Source organism: Pyxicephalus adspersus, chromosome 5 (assembly GCF_032062135.1).
Source record: "Pyxicephalus adspersus chromosome 5, UCB_Pads_2.0, whole genome shotgun sequence".
Taxonomy (NCBI): Eukaryota; Metazoa; Chordata; class Amphibia; order Anura; family Pyxicephalidae; genus Pyxicephalus; species Pyxicephalus adspersus.
The window spans coordinates 136,487,458-136,505,938 of record NC_092862.1 but is presented as its reverse complement, the minus strand read 5'-3'; the positions used below and the strand labels follow the sequence as shown (position 1 = coordinate 136,505,938).

Below are 18,481 nucleotides of genomic sequence, written 5' to 3'. Positions count from 1 at the left end.
GTCATACTCTACGCTTTTATAAGCATCTGTCAAAGACTTTCAGCAGACAAAGACTGTCAGTGCTATGGATCACAAATTCTAATCCTCAGTTTATCAGCTAAAGTGCATTTCCGAAACCAATGACTTGTCCGGGATTCCCGGGGGACAAAATTATAACCGAGTAAACATCTCATTGCTAGGAGACATCAATAAAGCATGCAAAAACCTCCAGGATTTCTGCTTAATAAGCTTCCCTGATATATATCAGCGGTTACAGCAGCTTTTGATTCTTTGGATCCAAACCTAGCAGAACTCGGAGCCCAAGTGTAAGTTTTGGGGGGTCATCTTTGTAAACTAAGTCACAATAGCAGATTATACAGAGGGTCAGCATAGAAATGACGCCAAACGCCCTTATTGCACACTGTCAAAAAGGAATATGACAACTGAATTTCCCAATGCAACCCATAACCCTCAAAACAAACCTGTACTATTAATATTAAACAGTATTTATAAAGCGCCAACATATTACGTAGCGCTGTACTATAACCCTTGGATGCAATGTAACAAGTACGCTGTGCCATGAGGGTGCTCGCTTTTGTCTTTATTATGCACCTCACTGTGCAAAAAAAAAAAAAAAATAGATGGAGTAGGGTTATACATCCTGGATACAATATCTCCTAGATTGTAAGCTCTTTGGGGCAGGGTCCTTTCCTTCTCCTGTGTCACTGTCTGTATCTGTCATTTGCAAAATCTTATTTATTGTACAGCGCTTCATAATCTGTTGGTGCTATATAAATCCTATTTATTAATAATACTGTACTTAAGCTAATTATGACTTAACCAAAGTGTTGTCACTTGAAGGGTGGGGGTGTCCAGATGACTTTCATAAATCCAATATTAGATTTTTTATCGGGTGGTAGTCCAGCGACAGATTGAACAATAAGGGGGTGTGGTGTACGTAAGAGCATGCATCAAAACAATGCCCTTCAATGCAGATTCTTAAAGTGAATCTTTACTATAGTAACAAGCACCGCAGCACCAGGAATCTCTTGGGATTAAAAAAAAAAGGAAAACATTGATGCCAATTAAAATAATCCTGAAAAAACAGATTCCGAGGTCTTCCCACTGCAGCTTTTTTAGGATGGGCTGCATCACGCAGACAAAAGAAGCGAGCAGTCTCAGCGCTGGGTAGTAGTTCATTCTGAACACAAAGAAAGCAGAGAAATGAGAAAACCCGAACAGGTCAGCGGTCAGAAGGCACAGAAACATCTGCACTTTGTAACTAGTGTCCCGGGTTATTTTTGTCTGCTGCACAATGGTTTCGTTGAATTATTGCAATAAAGCATTTATGCCCTCTGTACAATGCGCCCACATGCTCATTAATGTGCGTTATTTTGTGTGTTCATGACAGTTGCATTATGATACCCATTCAATGTGAGCGGCTGCCAACACAGCTCTTACAGAACAAAAGCCAGACTATTTTTTTTCTTTCAGAACGCTTTGTGCAGTTTTGTCGCCACGTGGGGTGCCATAATAAACCAACACCGTGCACAACATGCCATGCGTTACCAAAAAGTGAATTGTCAGCCTTATATTGGGCAGCATGGTGACTGTGGTAAGCACATATGTCAGATAAATGTAATAACAGAGGAATAGGCTGCAGGGATGAAGACATAATCCTGCCCCTGTACAAAGCATTGGTCTGACCACATCTGGAATATGCAGTGCAGTATTGGGCAGCAGTTCACAAAAAGGACATTGTGGAATTGGTGAGAGTGCAGAGAAGGGCAACTAAACTAATAAAAGGAATGGAGGAGCTCAGCTATCAGGAGAGATTAGCTGAACTGAATCTATTCTCCCTTGAGAAGAGACGTATAAGGGGGGATATGATCACCCTGTATAAATATGTATAAATGGTCCATATAGAGAACTGTCTTCCCAATTATTCACTTTAAGATCATTACAAAGAACAAGAAGGCGCTGTTTGCGTATGGAGGAAAATATAATTAATCTCTGGATGAGGAAGGGATTCTTCACTGTAAAGTCTGTGAAAATGTGGAATCGGCTCTCTCAGGAAGCTTTAAAACAAAGATAACAGTGACTGTGGATCCAGGGAACATCTCATTGTCTCAGGGAATCAGAAAGGATTTTTTCCAGTTGAAACAAATTGTCCCAGGGATTGTTTGTTTTTTTGCCTTCCTCTGGATCAGCTATGTCCATAGGTTTTTGTATATGGGATATGTTTATTTCCCCAGTGATTGAACTTGATAGATTTATGTCTTTTTTCAATCTGGCTAACTGTGAAACTATGAATGACTTTAAATTCTTATATGGACACCATTAACATGGAAACTGAATATTTTTCCAGCATTACCGTGATTTTCCTGATTGTTTTGTTTCCCTCCCATAAGTTTTTCAAGTTTTAATCTGGAACCATAATGTACATTGGGGATTTCAGGTCTTCTGAGGGGAGGGAAGGTTAGTGGAGCACCAGAACCTGTAAGGATAACCATGACATGGTATATGGTCTACCTTCTCATTAGATTCAACCCCACAAGCATAGAAAGTACCTAGCAACCCAGAGACAACCACTATTACCCCTGGGGCAAGTCACAATTAGTCTGGCCCTCTCAAAGGATGATCAATACATGCAAATTGCTTGTTAAAATCAGAATGTTTATAGCCACCGTAATGCAAAGTGTCCATGTAACCTGTAAAGACTGCAGATTTTGCTGACAATATAATATATAAATGGATGAAACAACTCTAAAATTGTGGGCTATTTTTGCTGAAAAGTTTTCATGTCAGTTCCCAAGACATACCCACCTGGATGGAAGGTCTTCCACAACTCTGGAGTGACCCTCAATTCCATTAACCAAACACTATAAATGGAACGAGTCCAAACACAAACAATGAATTGGCACCAAGCTGTTCACTAAGTTTGGCTCCTGTTCAGCACAAGCTGAATCGTACTTTGTGGTCATTAACACAGGCTTGTTGGTGCTTCTAAAATGTCACAAAGAGCAAACACACCGTGCAGCTGTCACAGAAAACCAGCGACAGACACTCACTGGCATCTGCTCAGCCTGAAATGAGAGCCCTTTCACTAACACACATCCATGTATATGACGGAGCAACGGATCCGAGGAACAGCCATACAATGGCAGCAGGGTGGGTGACCCATTTGCTTATTACACCAATAGAATATTACACAGTATTTATATAGCGCCATCATATTACACAGCGCTGTACAAAGTACATAGTCATGTTCCCTACCATAGTCATATGCCTTAATTCAGTCTAAGGAAAATTTAAGGGGGAAGCCAATTAACCTATGTGCATGATTTTGGAAAGTGAGAGAAAACCGGAGTACCTGCAAGGAAAACCCAAGCAAACAAAGGGAGAACCTGCAAACTCCATGCCCGGCCAAGATTCAAACCTGGGACCCATCGCTGCAAAGGCCAGCGTGCTAACCACTGAGCCACCATGCTGCCGCTCAGTGGAATGAATACAACGGTGATATCAAACCAGGTTTTTGCGTGAAAAGTCGGCACAAATTCTGGCAGAAACAAACTAAAACAGTAGAGTGGCAGCTGTTATAGCTTGAGAGGCGTGGGGAGACAGCTCCGTAATAATGTTCATGATTCTAGAACCAAGCTTATATAGATGTAATAGTTGTCCAGAGTCACCAACACTGTACCACCCATTCCACAGTCCAATTTTACAGCTAAAGGTGAATTCTTTGCATCTTGTTTTTTATATAAAAATAACACTTGCAGTATGAAATGAGAAATGTGTTGAGGATACTGCAAATATTTAGGGAAGATCTTTAATAGGTAAATTATAATACAAACGTTCAAGAAAATATCAAAGCTCAGTCCGGACATCTGTTCCGACAACTGCAGCACGTGGCACAAATGTACATTCTCCCCACGTCAGGTGCACGTGTTACTGATCCGGCAGAGTGACAGTTGTAGCAACAGACAACATGGGGCTTGTAGGGCCACAACAGACATATTTCATGAAACATTTCAGGATGTGCATCTCTAGACAAAACTGTTTTATTTCATTGTGGATTGTTCAAAGTTTTTCCTGCTGTGGATATAGACGGAACTGGAAGTGGAAATCTTTCTAATAAAAGGGAATCCTGTTAGACCTGCTGTCATCCCATTGAAGATTTCCTCTTTATTCCCATTCCATCTCCCATCACTTCCTGTCCAAGTGATCCCGGTCACCGGGACAAATAGAGGGAGAGAATCCTTGTACATGGTACAGAGATCACAACAATAGCTGACACAGGTTCTACCCTTCTTCACTCTATATAAAATGGCTTTACATACATTAAATAACATGTAAATAGGGGTGATTCAAAATTATAACTACAATGACTTTATATAGACTAACACAGAATAAACTTTAAAGACACAAAATACAATACTCCATAAAGTAACAATACCAACTGTCAGAAAAAGTTTTTTGCATGATCCTCTTAGAGTGTAAGCTCTTCAGGGCAGGCTCCTCTAAGCCTCTTGTGTCATTGTCTGTATGACATTTGCAACCCCAATGCAATTTGCTCTGCATGCATGATGTCAGACACACAATATAAGTAGAACCAGAAGGTTGCTGTTGTGTATCAGTGTTCAACCCAGAAAATGTTTTAGGCTGGGTGGGAAGAAGTTGCTGGGGTGGCAGCCCCTGTATTGTGACCCAATTTATTATTAACCACCCAAAAACAGCCGGGTGGTTACTGAAAAGTGATGGGCGGTGCGCCCAACTAGAAGGGTCTGGGGAGAACACTGCATAACATATAAATGGTGCTAATACACAAAAGGGGAGAGGAGACGTGACATTTGCAATCATTGACATAGGAGATGGTAAGAAACATGAATGTATGTATGATTAGTAGAGGCACGCATATGATCATTGACATGGCAGTGATGGAATACACGTATTGACAAACAAGTGAAAGGTGACACATGCAGCAATGCAATGGCAACATGTGACAGATCATGGGCATATGAAATGTAAACAAAACAAGAGAAATATATAAACACATACAGATGACATAAGCATTGACACACATGACACATATATGCATATGAACACGTGACAGGTGACAATTCCACACATTAATATGGAAAATAATACATGCAGCAATGCAATGCTGACATGTATGTGATAGATCATGGGACCAGGAATAAGCATTGACACGTGTGACACATACATGTGATCACGCGACAGGTGACAATTACACATATATGTGGAATATATTAGGTTCAGTAATGCAATGGCGACATGTATGTGACAGATCATGGGACTAGGAAATAATGTAAACAAAACCAGGGAAATACATACATAAAGATGACACATGTGACACATACATGTAAAGGATCACGTGACAGGTGCCATGTCACATTAAACAGGTGTCAGATTATATATGTATGCACACACACATGACAGGTGACACATGCAATGCCATGTCTGTAATATTACATACATACATACATACATATATAGAATAGGACAGACATGCAGCCACTGACAGGCACAGAGATTGTGTCCCCCACCTTGGCTTTGCCGGCCTCCAGCTTCCTTTTCCTCTCCTGGTCCTCCTCGTCCATGCTGCCTCCTCCTCCTGAACACAGAACACAGCACTGTTAGCGGCCGCAGCTCTCTCCCATCTCCACGTAAACATTCGGCGCTCGCCACTGACGTCAAAGAACCGGCGCCCGGGCTGACTGCCGCAGCTGCTGGGGAGGGCGGGGAGAAGATGAGGGGCGGGGTCTGGTACCTTGGTACCGCCCACCTGGGAATATCGCTTGACAGCTCAGAGACCTGGAGGGAGGGAGGTCACGTGCGCTTCACACCCACCTGTGCACGTGGGCTGTGCTGTATGTGCAGGGAATGCAGAATATGGGCACTGAGGGGCCCTGTGCAAGAAATGCAGAATAATAGGCACTGATGGGTCCTGTGCAGGGAATGCAGAATATTTGCACTGAGGGGCCCTGTGCATATGGGCACTGATGGGTCCTGTGCAGGGAATGCAGAACAATGGGCACTGATGGGTCCTATGCAGGGAATGCAGAATAATAGGCACTGATGGGTCATGTGCAGGGAATGCATCATATGGGCACTGATGGGTCATGTGCAGGGAATGCAGCGTATGGGCACTGATAAGTCCTGTGCAGGGAATGCACAATATTGAGCACTGTTGGGTCCTGTGCAGGGAATGCAGAATAATGGGTCCTGTGCAGGGAATGCAGAATATTGAGCACTGATGGGTCTTGTGCAGGGGATGCAGCCTATGGGCATTGATGGATCCTGTGCAGGGAATGCACAATATTGAGCACTGTTGGGTCCTGTGCAAGGAATGCAGCGTATGGGCACTGATGGGCCCTGTGCAGGGAATGCAGAATAATGGGCACTGATGGGTCCTGTGCATGGAGTACAGTGTATGGACACTGATGTGTCTGCAAATTGTTTTGTGTGGTTTTTGTTTGTATTTTCTAATTAGCAGGGCAGTGCTCCTCACACCGATTATGTGTCTGCAATTATCAGCAATACAAGTCTCAGGCCCCCTATTTCTGTGTTTCTGTGAGTGTCCAACCCTAGATCAGTATAGTATATGCAATGAGGAATACTGTACTTGTCCCTGTGCTTGTTTTCCTGGCTTTGCATTGGACCTGGAAATATCAGTGTTCCCCAAACTTTCCAAACTATCATTGCTCAGTATAACATTGCCCCTGGAAATGGACTAGCGGTCCCAGTGTCCTGCCTATCCCACACTATAATTTGCTTTGCACATCCACAGATCCCTGGCTCCGGGCTATAAACTGGGTGATCAACCCATTGTGTGCATACAATCTGGAAAATAGATCAATAAATATTGCTGAAGATTTGCTGCAAGGAAGACAATGTAACCTAAATTTCCCTTTCTTTTACAGAATGTATGAACCATTAATGTGCCCAGGGGGAAGAGGCGTCAGGAAAATCTGGCCAAACAGGTCCCTGCAACATCCGCCTTGCTACTTGAAACCTGAATTGGAAAATTCCACAAATATTTTAATATCTCGCCTCAAAGATAAGGAATTGTTAATGAAAAGGACCTAAAGGATTTTTAGGAGTTGACTTTTTTTTTTTTCTTTTGCAGAAGGGACAGGCAATGTCTTTTCTGCAATAAAATAAACTTTCTTTCTTGTTTGCAATGTTTTCTTTGAAGTACACTGAGCTGCATTTGCACAGGTCAGTGTTTGATGCCAAATATCTTGAAATACCCCTGGTCAGCGCTGCATAATATGTTGGCGCTAAATAAATCCTGTTTATTATTATTAATAATAATACTTGGAATATATTAACTGTGCACATTGCTGTCTGACCAATAAAAATTGCTGAAGATCCTGAACCCAGAATTGGACCGGGTGAAGATGGCAGTGCCCAAAACAGAGAGAGGAGGGATGAGTGTACTAAAAAAAAAAAAAGAATCCTTAACAAGCAGGTAAGTTTATTTTATTGCTGCAAGAACATCCAGCATCATCCAACCCCATTTCTCTCCATCCCAACTTTCCCTAGCCCATGTTCTTCATTCATTGTATTTCAGGTTCTTCAACCATGAAGGCTCAGCATCACATGTAGGCATTACCTGGGACCATCAGGGTGCTGTGAAGTTTCCATAAAGCTTTCTACAACACCCTGCTGGCCCCTCCCACCAGCCATGATGTACCTGCATTGCACAGAGAATCAGAGATATATAACTTGGTCCAATATAAAGTATGTCAGATAAACCCAAACAAATATATTTATGTATATCAGGCATGTCAACGAGGTGAAAAAACTACTACAGAAGGTGAATTCATTATACTACACTATGGTAATAAACTTTTATCATCTTGACCCATCTCTGCTGCAAAATTAGCTGCAAAAGAAACATTTGCCTTATTTAGTTTTATATAATTTATACTATATAATTAATTATATGGTCATATATATGCAATAATCATTTTTACTTATATACTGCAAACTGAATATTAAATTAATGTTGCTTTTTTTAGTTGCTGTTTGCATTACCATTCATTTTTAGAGCAGATTGTGCTTACTGCACAGTTCAGTTCTTTAAAATTGCAGCTCCCCCCTATTGACCCTGATTTACTAAAGTTCTCCAAGGCTGGAGAGAATACACTTTCATCAGTGAAGCTGGGTAATCCAGCAAACCTGGAATGGATTTCCTAAAAGTCATTAGCTATTTGTTAGCAAATGTTTTCAATCCATCCCAGGTTTGCTGGATCACCCAGCTTCACTGATGGAAGTGTATTCCCTACAACCTTGGAGAACTTTGATAAATCAGGGCCATTGTGTGATACTTCCCCCACCTCCTAGATTGTAAGCTCTTTGGGGCAGGGTCCTCTCCTCCTCCTGCTTCTCTGCCTGTGTCTGTCTGCCATTTGCAACCCTTATTTAATGTACAGCGCTGCGTAATATGTTGGCGCTATATAAATCCTGTTTAATAATAATAATTCTGATATTAGAGTAACATTGAAACTACAATTCTGCCAGGGGCAGCTTTGGGGGTATGTGGCTGCTGCAGGGAGAAGAAGCTTCTAGCAACTCCACCAAAGCAGTGGTTCACTCCCATGAGGAAGCCGTAACCACACCAGGGAATACAGTGTATGGGCACTGAGGGGTCCTGTGCAGGGAATGCAGCGTATATGAACTGAGGGGTCCTGTGCAGGGAATGCAGAATAATGGGCACTGAGGGGTCCTGTGCAGGGTTCAGAGTACCTCTCACTTTTGCCCCAGTTCATTTTCTTTGCGGCTGCTGCAGGGAGAAGAAGCTTCTAGCAACTCCACCAAAGCAGTGGTTCACTGCCATGAGGAAGCCGTAACCACACCTCAACCTTATGGCAAGTGTGAAAAATGGGGCCCTAGGAAATTAGGGGAAGTAGGGGGTCCAAATGCACAGCATTCCAACTCCTTGCACCCCTCCATTCTGTCAGTTAGGACTCTATGGAGGGTGAAGGCCCCGGACAGTTGCCCACCTTGCTATAATGTCTTATAATGTCCTATAATGAGGGCATGACTTGTTTTCAAAACTTATCACTTCTTAAAAACCTCATGCTATGCAGAGTTCTCAATATGATTCAAAGATTAGATAGAGGAATCATCTTTGTTCTTCTGAGTTTGAATTGCCACTTTTGGCTAACCATTGTTCTGTTCAGAGAGAGTAAAGTGCGGAGAAGAGACGGAATATATTAATAATAATGATGAATTATTCACACAGCATCTCATTTCTTCTAACATTTCCCTATAGCAGATGTGTTCCACTACGCAGAGTACACAACACTGCACACATTTTCAATAGTTTATGAATAACGTAACGGCTTTATGAACCCTTCCGCCAATGGAACGTTACTTTTCAGAAGCGTAAGCCAAGCAGAAACTTTATACAAGGACATTTTCCTGCATGCAACTGTTCCACCAGCCATAACCAGCCATGGAACAGCAGTGGTCACCCTTATGTTTAACCCAATTTCTAAAATCTCAGATTTGATTGATTCATGTCATTTTTAATGCTTTAATTGTAAAGCTTACAGAATACCTGGCACATGCCATGGAGGTCCCTTTGCATGGATTTCCTGTTGTTGGATGATATCTATAGGGAAAAATGGAATATCTGCTTTCAATATAATAATTTCAAAAAATGCCCCAGGATGGGAGCTCTGTCCGCAGGGGGTGGGGAGCCTTCATACGGCTTGTTTTTGATGCAATTGTCTTTAATTATTATTAATATTAATATTAATAAACAGGATTTATATAGCGTTATATAACATATTAGACAGTGCTGTACATTGATTCTTTAGCAAACTGTCATTCGCTGCTCTGTTTGGCTGGGCATGTGACAATGCTTCTTCTTAGAGAAATGGGTTGGGGGGTAAACCGTTCTTGCTCTGTGCAAGCTCCAGACTTAGAATTACACAGAACCAACAACCTAAATAATTGGTTTGGAAAGTGTATGTTTTCTTCCCTGGACCCCATTCCATTTCCAACATGTTATTAATAATATACAACCTTTCTGTTTTTTATGTGGATCTATGCTTTTCTATGCAATCCAGCAGATAGTAACTGATGGGAGGAGTCAGCAGGGTGCTGTACATAGCTTCATAAACACATCGCAGCACCTTCTTCATTACTGCTCTCCTAAATTCTCATCCCTGATAGAAATGGTCAATGAAATGAAAAATTTGGACCTTGCAAATTTTACTGACTTGAAACTGAGCCAATCAGTGTAATTGTAAACTGAGCCAAGTGCAATTTGCATGAAATGTACATGAATTTTGCACAAAATTACCCCCCCCCCCCCCTTCAATTGGCAAGCAGCACTAGGGGTTATGCAAATTTTAAAAATACTTTTATAGGTAGGTGTAATATTGGCAATAATGTTTGCCATTGATAGGTGCAGCAGGGAGATTTTTGCCTGTACAATGATCAGCAGTGTTTGTGTACATGTACAAAGTAAACTTCAGTTCAGATTCAGGAATTCACAATCTGAACATTTGCTTCAATTCTGCTAAACAGACCTTGAAATGAACTGAGACGAATTTGAGCAACCCTACAGCAATTAAAATACAGACAGAGGTTCTTGCCCTTCGCTACTCTACTTAAAAAAGAATAAAAAAAAGTTTTGAGTTGTAGAAGAAAAATCCGAGCAAACAGTACAAACACACAAGAAGAGCATTCAATATCCATTATAGTATAATAGCAATAAGTGTCAGGTGGGCAGGATGGGGTTAACTTCCAGGATGAAGGTATAGTGAATTATGTTGCTTGTAGCAATGCTGTGTTATCTGTCTGACATGTCAGAATGTCCTGCTCTGTGCTCCATCATTATTCCACTGTGCTACAGGATAACAAGGTATTTTTATATTAATAATATATTCAGGCGTAAAATATATATATATATATATATATATATATAAAAGCTGTCATCATGGCGATAATGAAATCTCACAGTCGCTTCTAGATGTCACTGTCACAATTCCCTTTCGTTTGTCGGACTCATTTTCCAGGTCGGGCAGAAAAGCAGTATAATATAGCATATACGTAATTTAAAGGGGGAAAAGTAAATCAGTATTGCATGCCACTGCTTCTTTCTGAATTAGGATAAAGGAAATTTATTATGTCTTTGTCCTGTGCTATCTAAGTGAATTAAGCAGATCACCAGGGTAATGTAAAAAAAAAAAAAAAAAAAAGATCAGTTATGTATGTATTAAAAATCATTAAAAGCCCAAACTATTATTTTTATTAAGTATATGTATAGCACCAACATATAACGCAGTGCTGTACATTAAATAGGGGTAGAAAATGACAAACAGTGACAAAGAAGGAGGACCCTGCCCAGAAGTGCTTACAATCTAAATTATACAGTAACTGCTTGAAATCTGTGGAAGGAAGGAAGTATGGACTATGCCAGCCTTTTCCAACTTTTTTCAACCCAAGGAATCCTTGAAATATGTCCCAGGTCTCAAAGAACCCCTTCTAAAACCATTTTTTTGGAATATCAGTGGAAAAAGCCTCTTAAATTGGTGGCCAGTGGAAAGAATGCCTCTTATAGTGGTGGCTAGAATACCCGTTTTTTAGACCAGGGGTCCCCAATCCCCGGTCCACAGCCCACTAGTGGGCCGCGGCCATCTGACAGGTGGGCCGCGAGAGAATGGAGACCAGCGGTGGTCCGCGGCTCTGGCCAATGCTCCCCCTAGTGGGGTTAGGAGACTGCGATGGGAGAGTGGGTGGTTCTGGCATCATGGCGTCACTATGGGGGAAGTTTCTTCCCCTTTGAGTGAGACATGGCTCCCCACGCTTGCATGGTATGGATTCTGTAGTTCTAGTGGTCCATAAGCTCCAAAAGCTTGGGGACCACTGTTATAGACTATTAAACTCCTCATTAGAGTCATGTAGGTCTACCAATTGGTGTTGGCTGCAAAACTATGCCGTCATCATCAAATGGGAGGTCATCAGCCACAGTTTGAGGAACCCTTAGAGCAGCCATTCTTAAGTAAGTTTCCTCCAGAAATTGCCAGGGGTTCCTTGAGCTGTAGCTTTCCATCCTCCAATCTGATGGTACCTGAATGTTTTTGGGTCTAACTTGGCAGGGCCACACTCATTACAATGATCTTTTAACCTATATCTCTAAGGATTGAATTTGTACCATCACAGTATGAGGGGCATTCTTCACACCTATCATCAACATGAGGGCATTTGTTCAATTAATTTTTTTATTAGAGGCTCCCAAAGACCTGAGTGTTAGTTTACAGTGGTTGAGGAAGGCTGCTCTAGAGCAGTGGTCGCTAGCTGGTGGTCCGCAGACCACTGGTGGCCCGCAGACCACTGGTGGCCCGTAAGAACTGTTTGGTGGTCCATGGCTCTGGCCGGTGCGCCCCAGAGCGGGTCAGGAGAAGGTCCCCGCTGGTGGGGTGCACTGGCCAGAGCCGCGGACCATGTCTCCCGTATGGATCACAGGGTCTGGGAAGTGGGCCAGTTGTGTCTCTGGGCCTCAGACCTGCGATGGGCGAGTGAGCGGGTTCTGGCATCATGACGTCACCCGGGGGGAAGTTTCTTCCCCTTGGAGTGATACACGGCTCCCCACGCATACGCGGTCCAGAGCCCATAAGTTTAGGGGTCCATACATCCGGAAAGGTTGGCGAGCACTGCTCTAGAGGAACCCTGGCTGAGAATGGCTTATATACACCCTCTTATTAATCTTTACTGTTAATAGGTCTGGCCCACATTGCAGATCACTATTGACCTCATCAGCAACGTCAAAGGCCCCTGTACTGACACTAGATTGTTTGTCAAGATGAACGCGAATGCTTGTTTTGGGTGACAAAAATCTACTGTGTACAGACCTCATACGGACCATAGAAGTTCTGGTTTGATTTCCAGCAAGGTCACATGCATGGGGTTTGTAAGTTCTCCCCAGGTTTTTTTGGCTTCCCTTTCTTGTTCCAAATAACAAATTTGCAGGTAGCATAATTGATATTTTGGTGGAAGAAAGCTAATGGAGGGTTCTCTAGATATCTCAAAAAAATAATCTCTAATGTTTCTCTTTTGAGTTCCCAGGTCTGCTAACCTATGATGATGGGGTTCCAACCATTTCTTCTAAATCTTTCATTTTGGGGTAGGAAGTAACAAGACACAAGAGTCAGGATGCGCAAAAATATTTCTTCTTGAGATGGCCATTGTAGCATTATAATACGTTTTGCTGCTGTGTTTGTTTGGTGTGCATATACTGATTCTGCACTGGTAGTAGGTGGTGTAGAGACACTGAATTGTAAATCCATTTAGGGTTAAGGTAAATAGTTCAATGTTCTCTAGAAAGTGCTTAAGTAAACCTGTTAGTGCTGTATAATTTGTTACACATTAATGGGAAACCGAGTAACACATTTTACAAATTCATAGGTGGAGCTTTCATTCTTTGTATGTGCACAGGCAGCAAGCCATGTAGACCTTACTAACACAATGCCAGAAGTAAAGGCCATTTCTGCCCCTGTGGGCACCATTTACCACCCCATTATTCTAACATGAAACAGTTCTTTGCAGGACAATTACCTTCTGAAGTCTCCCCACCAAAATTTATTGTGGCCTTTTTCTCCCTGAGACATTTTAACTCCTTCTAATATCTCCCTGATCCTGATTTACTCCTGTTTGCTTTCCACTAGCGCTCATTTGAACCTTTGCTCCTAACATCTCTTCCTGCTGGACTTCATTTCACCCACTGCTCCTGACTTCTCTCATGTCTAGAGTTCAGCATATTCCCAACATTTTTCCCCCTTTTTCCGATATATCCCTTGTTTCACACCTTTCCACTTTCTAGAGCATTCTCATTTAAGGTACCTCCAGAGGTTGCTAGAGGTTTCTTAAGCAATGACCAACATGTGCCTCTTAGGTCCATTTGAAAAATGCTAACTATTTATTTGGCTATATGATGGCATTCTTCCCACTAAACTGCAATTTAAAAGGCATTCACCCTACTGACAACCACACATGTACTGTGAACTGTGGATATAATAAATATAGAAGGAGTTCCCTGAAGACCTGAAAGTTATTTCAAGAATTCCCCTATGTTAAAAAGGTTAAGAAAAATTATCTCAGAGTATTTCATATTCCTTGTTCTACATTTCTACCTTTCATAGAGTCTGCCATACCCCATGTTCCAGACCTCACCCCCTACTAGAGCTTAGCATAATCCCCATACCTGGTCTCTTGCTTTCCTAGAGTCCAGCATACCCCCTGTCCCTGACCTCCTCCTCTCCTTGAGTCCATCATACCCCCTGTCTCTGACCTCTTCCTCTCCTAGAGTCCAGCATACCCGCTGTCCTTGACCTCTTCTTCTCCTAGAGTCCAGCATAACCCCTGTCATTGACCTATTCCTCTCCTAGAGTCCAGCATAGCCCCGGTCCTTGACCTCTTCCTCTCCTGAAGTTCTGCATACCCTCTGTCCCTGACCTCTTCCTCTTCCAGAGTTTGGCATACCCACTGTCCTTGACCTCGTCCTTTCCTAGAGTCCAGCATACCCCCTGTCCTTGACCTCAACCCTCCTAGAGTCCAGCATACGCCCTGTCCCTGACCTCCCCCTCTCCTGGAGTGCAGCATACCCCCTGTCCTTGACCTCCTTCTCTCCTAGAGTCCATCATACCCCCTGTCCATGACCTCCTCCTCTCCTGGAGTCCATCATATCCCCTGTCCTTGACTTCTTCTTCTCCTGAACTTTCCCTATACCAGACTCCATCTCACCCCTTGTTCCTGACCTCTATCCCAGTTAGACTCCATCTATCTCCCCATTCAAAACCTTTCTACTTGCTAGTTTTTCCTATCCTGTTCCTAATCTTTTCAGTGCTACTATCCACTAGGTCCTTGTTGCTTCCTTTGCTGACCTCCATCATCCCCCAGTCTTCTTCTACCACGGTACATCACCTTTCTTCGATCTCCATATTACCAGACTCTAGCTCTTCCCTTGTTCTCCAAATCTTTTCTGTAGGCTCCCATCATGTATCTTATTCCTACTCTATGTTCTCCAATTGTCATCTTCTCACTGACATGTTCCATTCTTTTGCATTATTTCCCCCATATTCATAACCCTCCTTAATGGCCCCCATCTATCCTTTTTTTTTTCTAACCCCTAAACCTTGCTGGTCCCCATCTCCCACCAATCTCTGATCTTCATCTACCCAATGTCCAGCCTGAGCTGATTTATGAAAGTCCCCCATCAAGTCTTACCTTTGCTGGAATGTTTCTGTCTACGGTAGAAAGGGGTTGAGCACCGTATGGTCTGGCAAATCTTAAACTCCACACATCTTTTTCTAGACATAGTATATATGTGCGAGAATGTTATAATAAATAATAATAATATAAAGAGGTAGCACGATAGATTCAGCTCCCTGCTGAGTTCGCCAGACGCCGAGATGCCCGGATCTATTGCATTTTAGAAAGTTGGTGGAGATGAATAATTTATTTGTATGGAGTTAAATGTCAGAGTTTGAAATTCAAGATCCTTTCTTCTAATAAGGAATCATTCCAAGACCTAGTGATGACCAAATGACTTCTATGGATATGCATTGCTACTTTCCGTAATGGTCTTGAGAAAGTGCAAAGTGGAAAAAAAAAAAAAAAACTCTCCACAGATTTACATATTCAGAACATATTCACATTCTGAATTCTTAAATTAAAGGTTTCTGTTGATTATATGAAAAGCCTCACAAACCTTCTGCAATTTCTTCTGCCTTTTATAAGTAGCTGGTAAACTTAAAGGAAATCTAAACTCACTGCCCTTTCATTAGTTAATATGGAGTAATAATAATAATACATTTATCATTTATGCATTTATATACATTTGTTATGCATCTGTTCTGTATAAAACTGTCTGAACACTAGAGGGCAGTAGAGTGGCTGCAATATCAGCTTCCTGCCTATAAAAAATCTCCATGTCCTATTCCTTGCATTGTGTATCATAGACGGGGGCATTTACACTTGTAGTCTCAGCTCTCTACAGCACAATGGAGTGGCTACAAATGAAGACATTCAGAATGGAGCATGAATTGTAGCCACTGTCATTAAGGATATTGGGTCTACTGCAAAAGTTAAAAGGAATTTATTGGGATACATGAAAATATACTTTTATTTTCATCTTATGATTAGGTACAAATGTATGCCAATATTTAATTAACTTTTATTTGTAATGTGATCCTTTCATTTAGGTAATCTTGCTGCATGTGTGGTGGTGATTGTCATCAAATGGATGTTGAATAGGATAGGAATGGCATATCAATGAAATAATATATTTTATCTGTACACATTGTAATGTGTGTGGTGAGCTCATGTTGTTTGGCTAAGTTTTTCGGTTTTCTTTGATACAGTTTTTGGGTAATTAGGTGATTTTTGTGCTTAGTTCTGATGGAGCGGAACAATACATAAAGCATGCTGTCTTGTACCAGGGTATTTATTGTACTCTGGCTCCATCTGCTGGTAATTTATTGTAATAGCAATAACTCTGACAGTTATTCTGGATTCTGGCATATGGAAATTATTCTTATAAATAATAATAATAATAATATTAAACAGTATTTGTATAACACCAACATATTACACAGTGCTGTAAATTAAATATGGGTTGCAAATGACAGGCAACTACAGACACAGGAGGAGTAGAGGACTTTGCCCGAAGAGTTTACAATCTAAGAGTTGGGGGAAGCAGCACACCATCCTTCATTGTTTGAAAGAGCCTGTACAAATTTTATAAATAACTGTTTTTTTTTTATTAACTTTTCACCCATAACAATCTCATCACATATCCTGAAAGGCTGCAGGATTTTACCCATGGCACATTACCAATGCTCAATCCTACTTTGCTCATGCGTCACCAGGGGGGCCTTCCATACACTCAGATGACCCAGCAGAGAAGGTCAGGTGTTGGGTTACAGGTAGTCCCTGGGTTAAGGACATCTGACATATGAACAACTCCTTGATACAAAGGGGCTTCCCTGCTGGCTAGTGTGCAGGACCAAGGCTTGATGGGGGGAGGGGGTGTTTTGCCTGACTTGCAGAAGAAATCTTTTGCTGTTCTGCAACCTCTTGTAACTCTTTATTGACCAAGACAAACTCTGCAGTTGTTTCTTTTTGCATATCAAAGCGCAGCTTGCTCCAGAAGTTAATGAATGTCTAGGCTTCATAAAGTTAATTTTTTTTTTGCTTTGTTTGTGATTAACTCACAGTGAGGATTTTATACAGTAACTGACACCACGCTGCCTAATATTATGTTGAAACAAACATCTGTCCTAATTGCATTTATTAAAAGTAATGTACCTGTTTCGACTTAAATACAAATTCAACTTAAGAACAAACCTACAGTCCCTATCTCCTATATATATTTCAAGACTTTTCTAGTCATTCGGCTTGCTCCTACTTGCTGCACATTTAAAAGAGCCCCTAAAACCCATCTTTTTCAACTCACCTACCCGTCTTCTGTTTCCTAAACCCTCACTACTTACCTGCCATTCCATATCCCCTTCCTATTGTATGATACTTCCCTATCTCCTAGATTGTAAGCTCTTCGGGACAGAGTCCTCTTCCCCTCCGGTATCACTGTCTGTATCTGTCTGTCATTTACAACCCCTATTTAATGTACAGCACTGCATAATATGTTGGTGCTATATAGCTCATTTTTAATATTATTATTATTAATAATAATAATAATAATAATATTAACAAAAAAAGGTTTTCTGATTATGTGCCGGTGACACGTCCTGAGGAATCATCAAAGAACATAGCTGTGCAGCACTGGGACAATGCAGAAATATACCACGAGATTTGCAGCAGCTGTAAATAATTATATTGAAGATCACATAAAAAAACCCCCCCAAAAAATAAAATAAAAAATAAACAAACAAAATACAAGGGGTCTCTGATAATGTGTTTTAAATGTTTGTTTTGTCTTGCTGGATTTCTTCTTTGTGTTTTTCTAATGACATGTGGCTAAGCATTGAAGGGCAATGTACAATATATAATAATAATAATAATAATAATAATATTATTAAAGCTGAGCATTAAAGGATATACATGTGCAATGTACAATATATTATAATAATAATAATAATATTAAAGCATCTCTATCACAATCCTGTCTGCAGATTTCCAGCTTGATGTGTTTCCTGTGATTTTCCTTATTGCTTATTACAAGAATAGCTCAGATAATTTCATTGCAGCCAGCAGATCTTCAAAATGCTGCTCAGTAACTCAATATAAATACAACAACTTGCAGAACAGAAGCAGGTAAGAATCTGCAATCACATTTCCTAACATATTTAGAAATGCAAGGATTTTTATGTTTTTTGTTTGCAGTTTTGGTGTTCTCTTTAGAAAATCTGAATATGATCAGAACTGACATTGAGATTACTGATCAGCACATACACAGTTATCATTATGGTCAGCATGTGTGCGAGCAAAGAACATCTGCACA

At 41.2% G+C, this 18,481-nt stretch overlaps 1 protein-coding gene across 7 annotated transcripts in view; it reads right to left on the bottom strand.

The window, feature by feature from the left end:
- Positions 1-5,700, bottom strand: part of AKAP9 (A-kinase anchoring protein 9) — a 132,803-nt gene extending 127,103 nt beyond the window's left edge. For 5 of the 7 annotated variants that reach the window (XM_072412833.1, XM_072412835.1, XM_072412839.1 and 2 more), the window contains exon 1: positions 5,547-5,699. In XM_072412833.1, coding sequence (XP_072268934.1) covers positions 5,547-5,600 — 54 coding nt within the window. In that variant the 5' untranslated portion in view covers positions 5,601-5,699. Of the gene's footprint in view, positions 1-5,546 lie in introns of all 7 variants that reach the window. The other 2 variants (XM_072412834.1, XM_072412842.1) reach the window with 1 other exon arrangement.
- Positions 5,701-18,481: the final 12,781 nt, after the last annotated feature.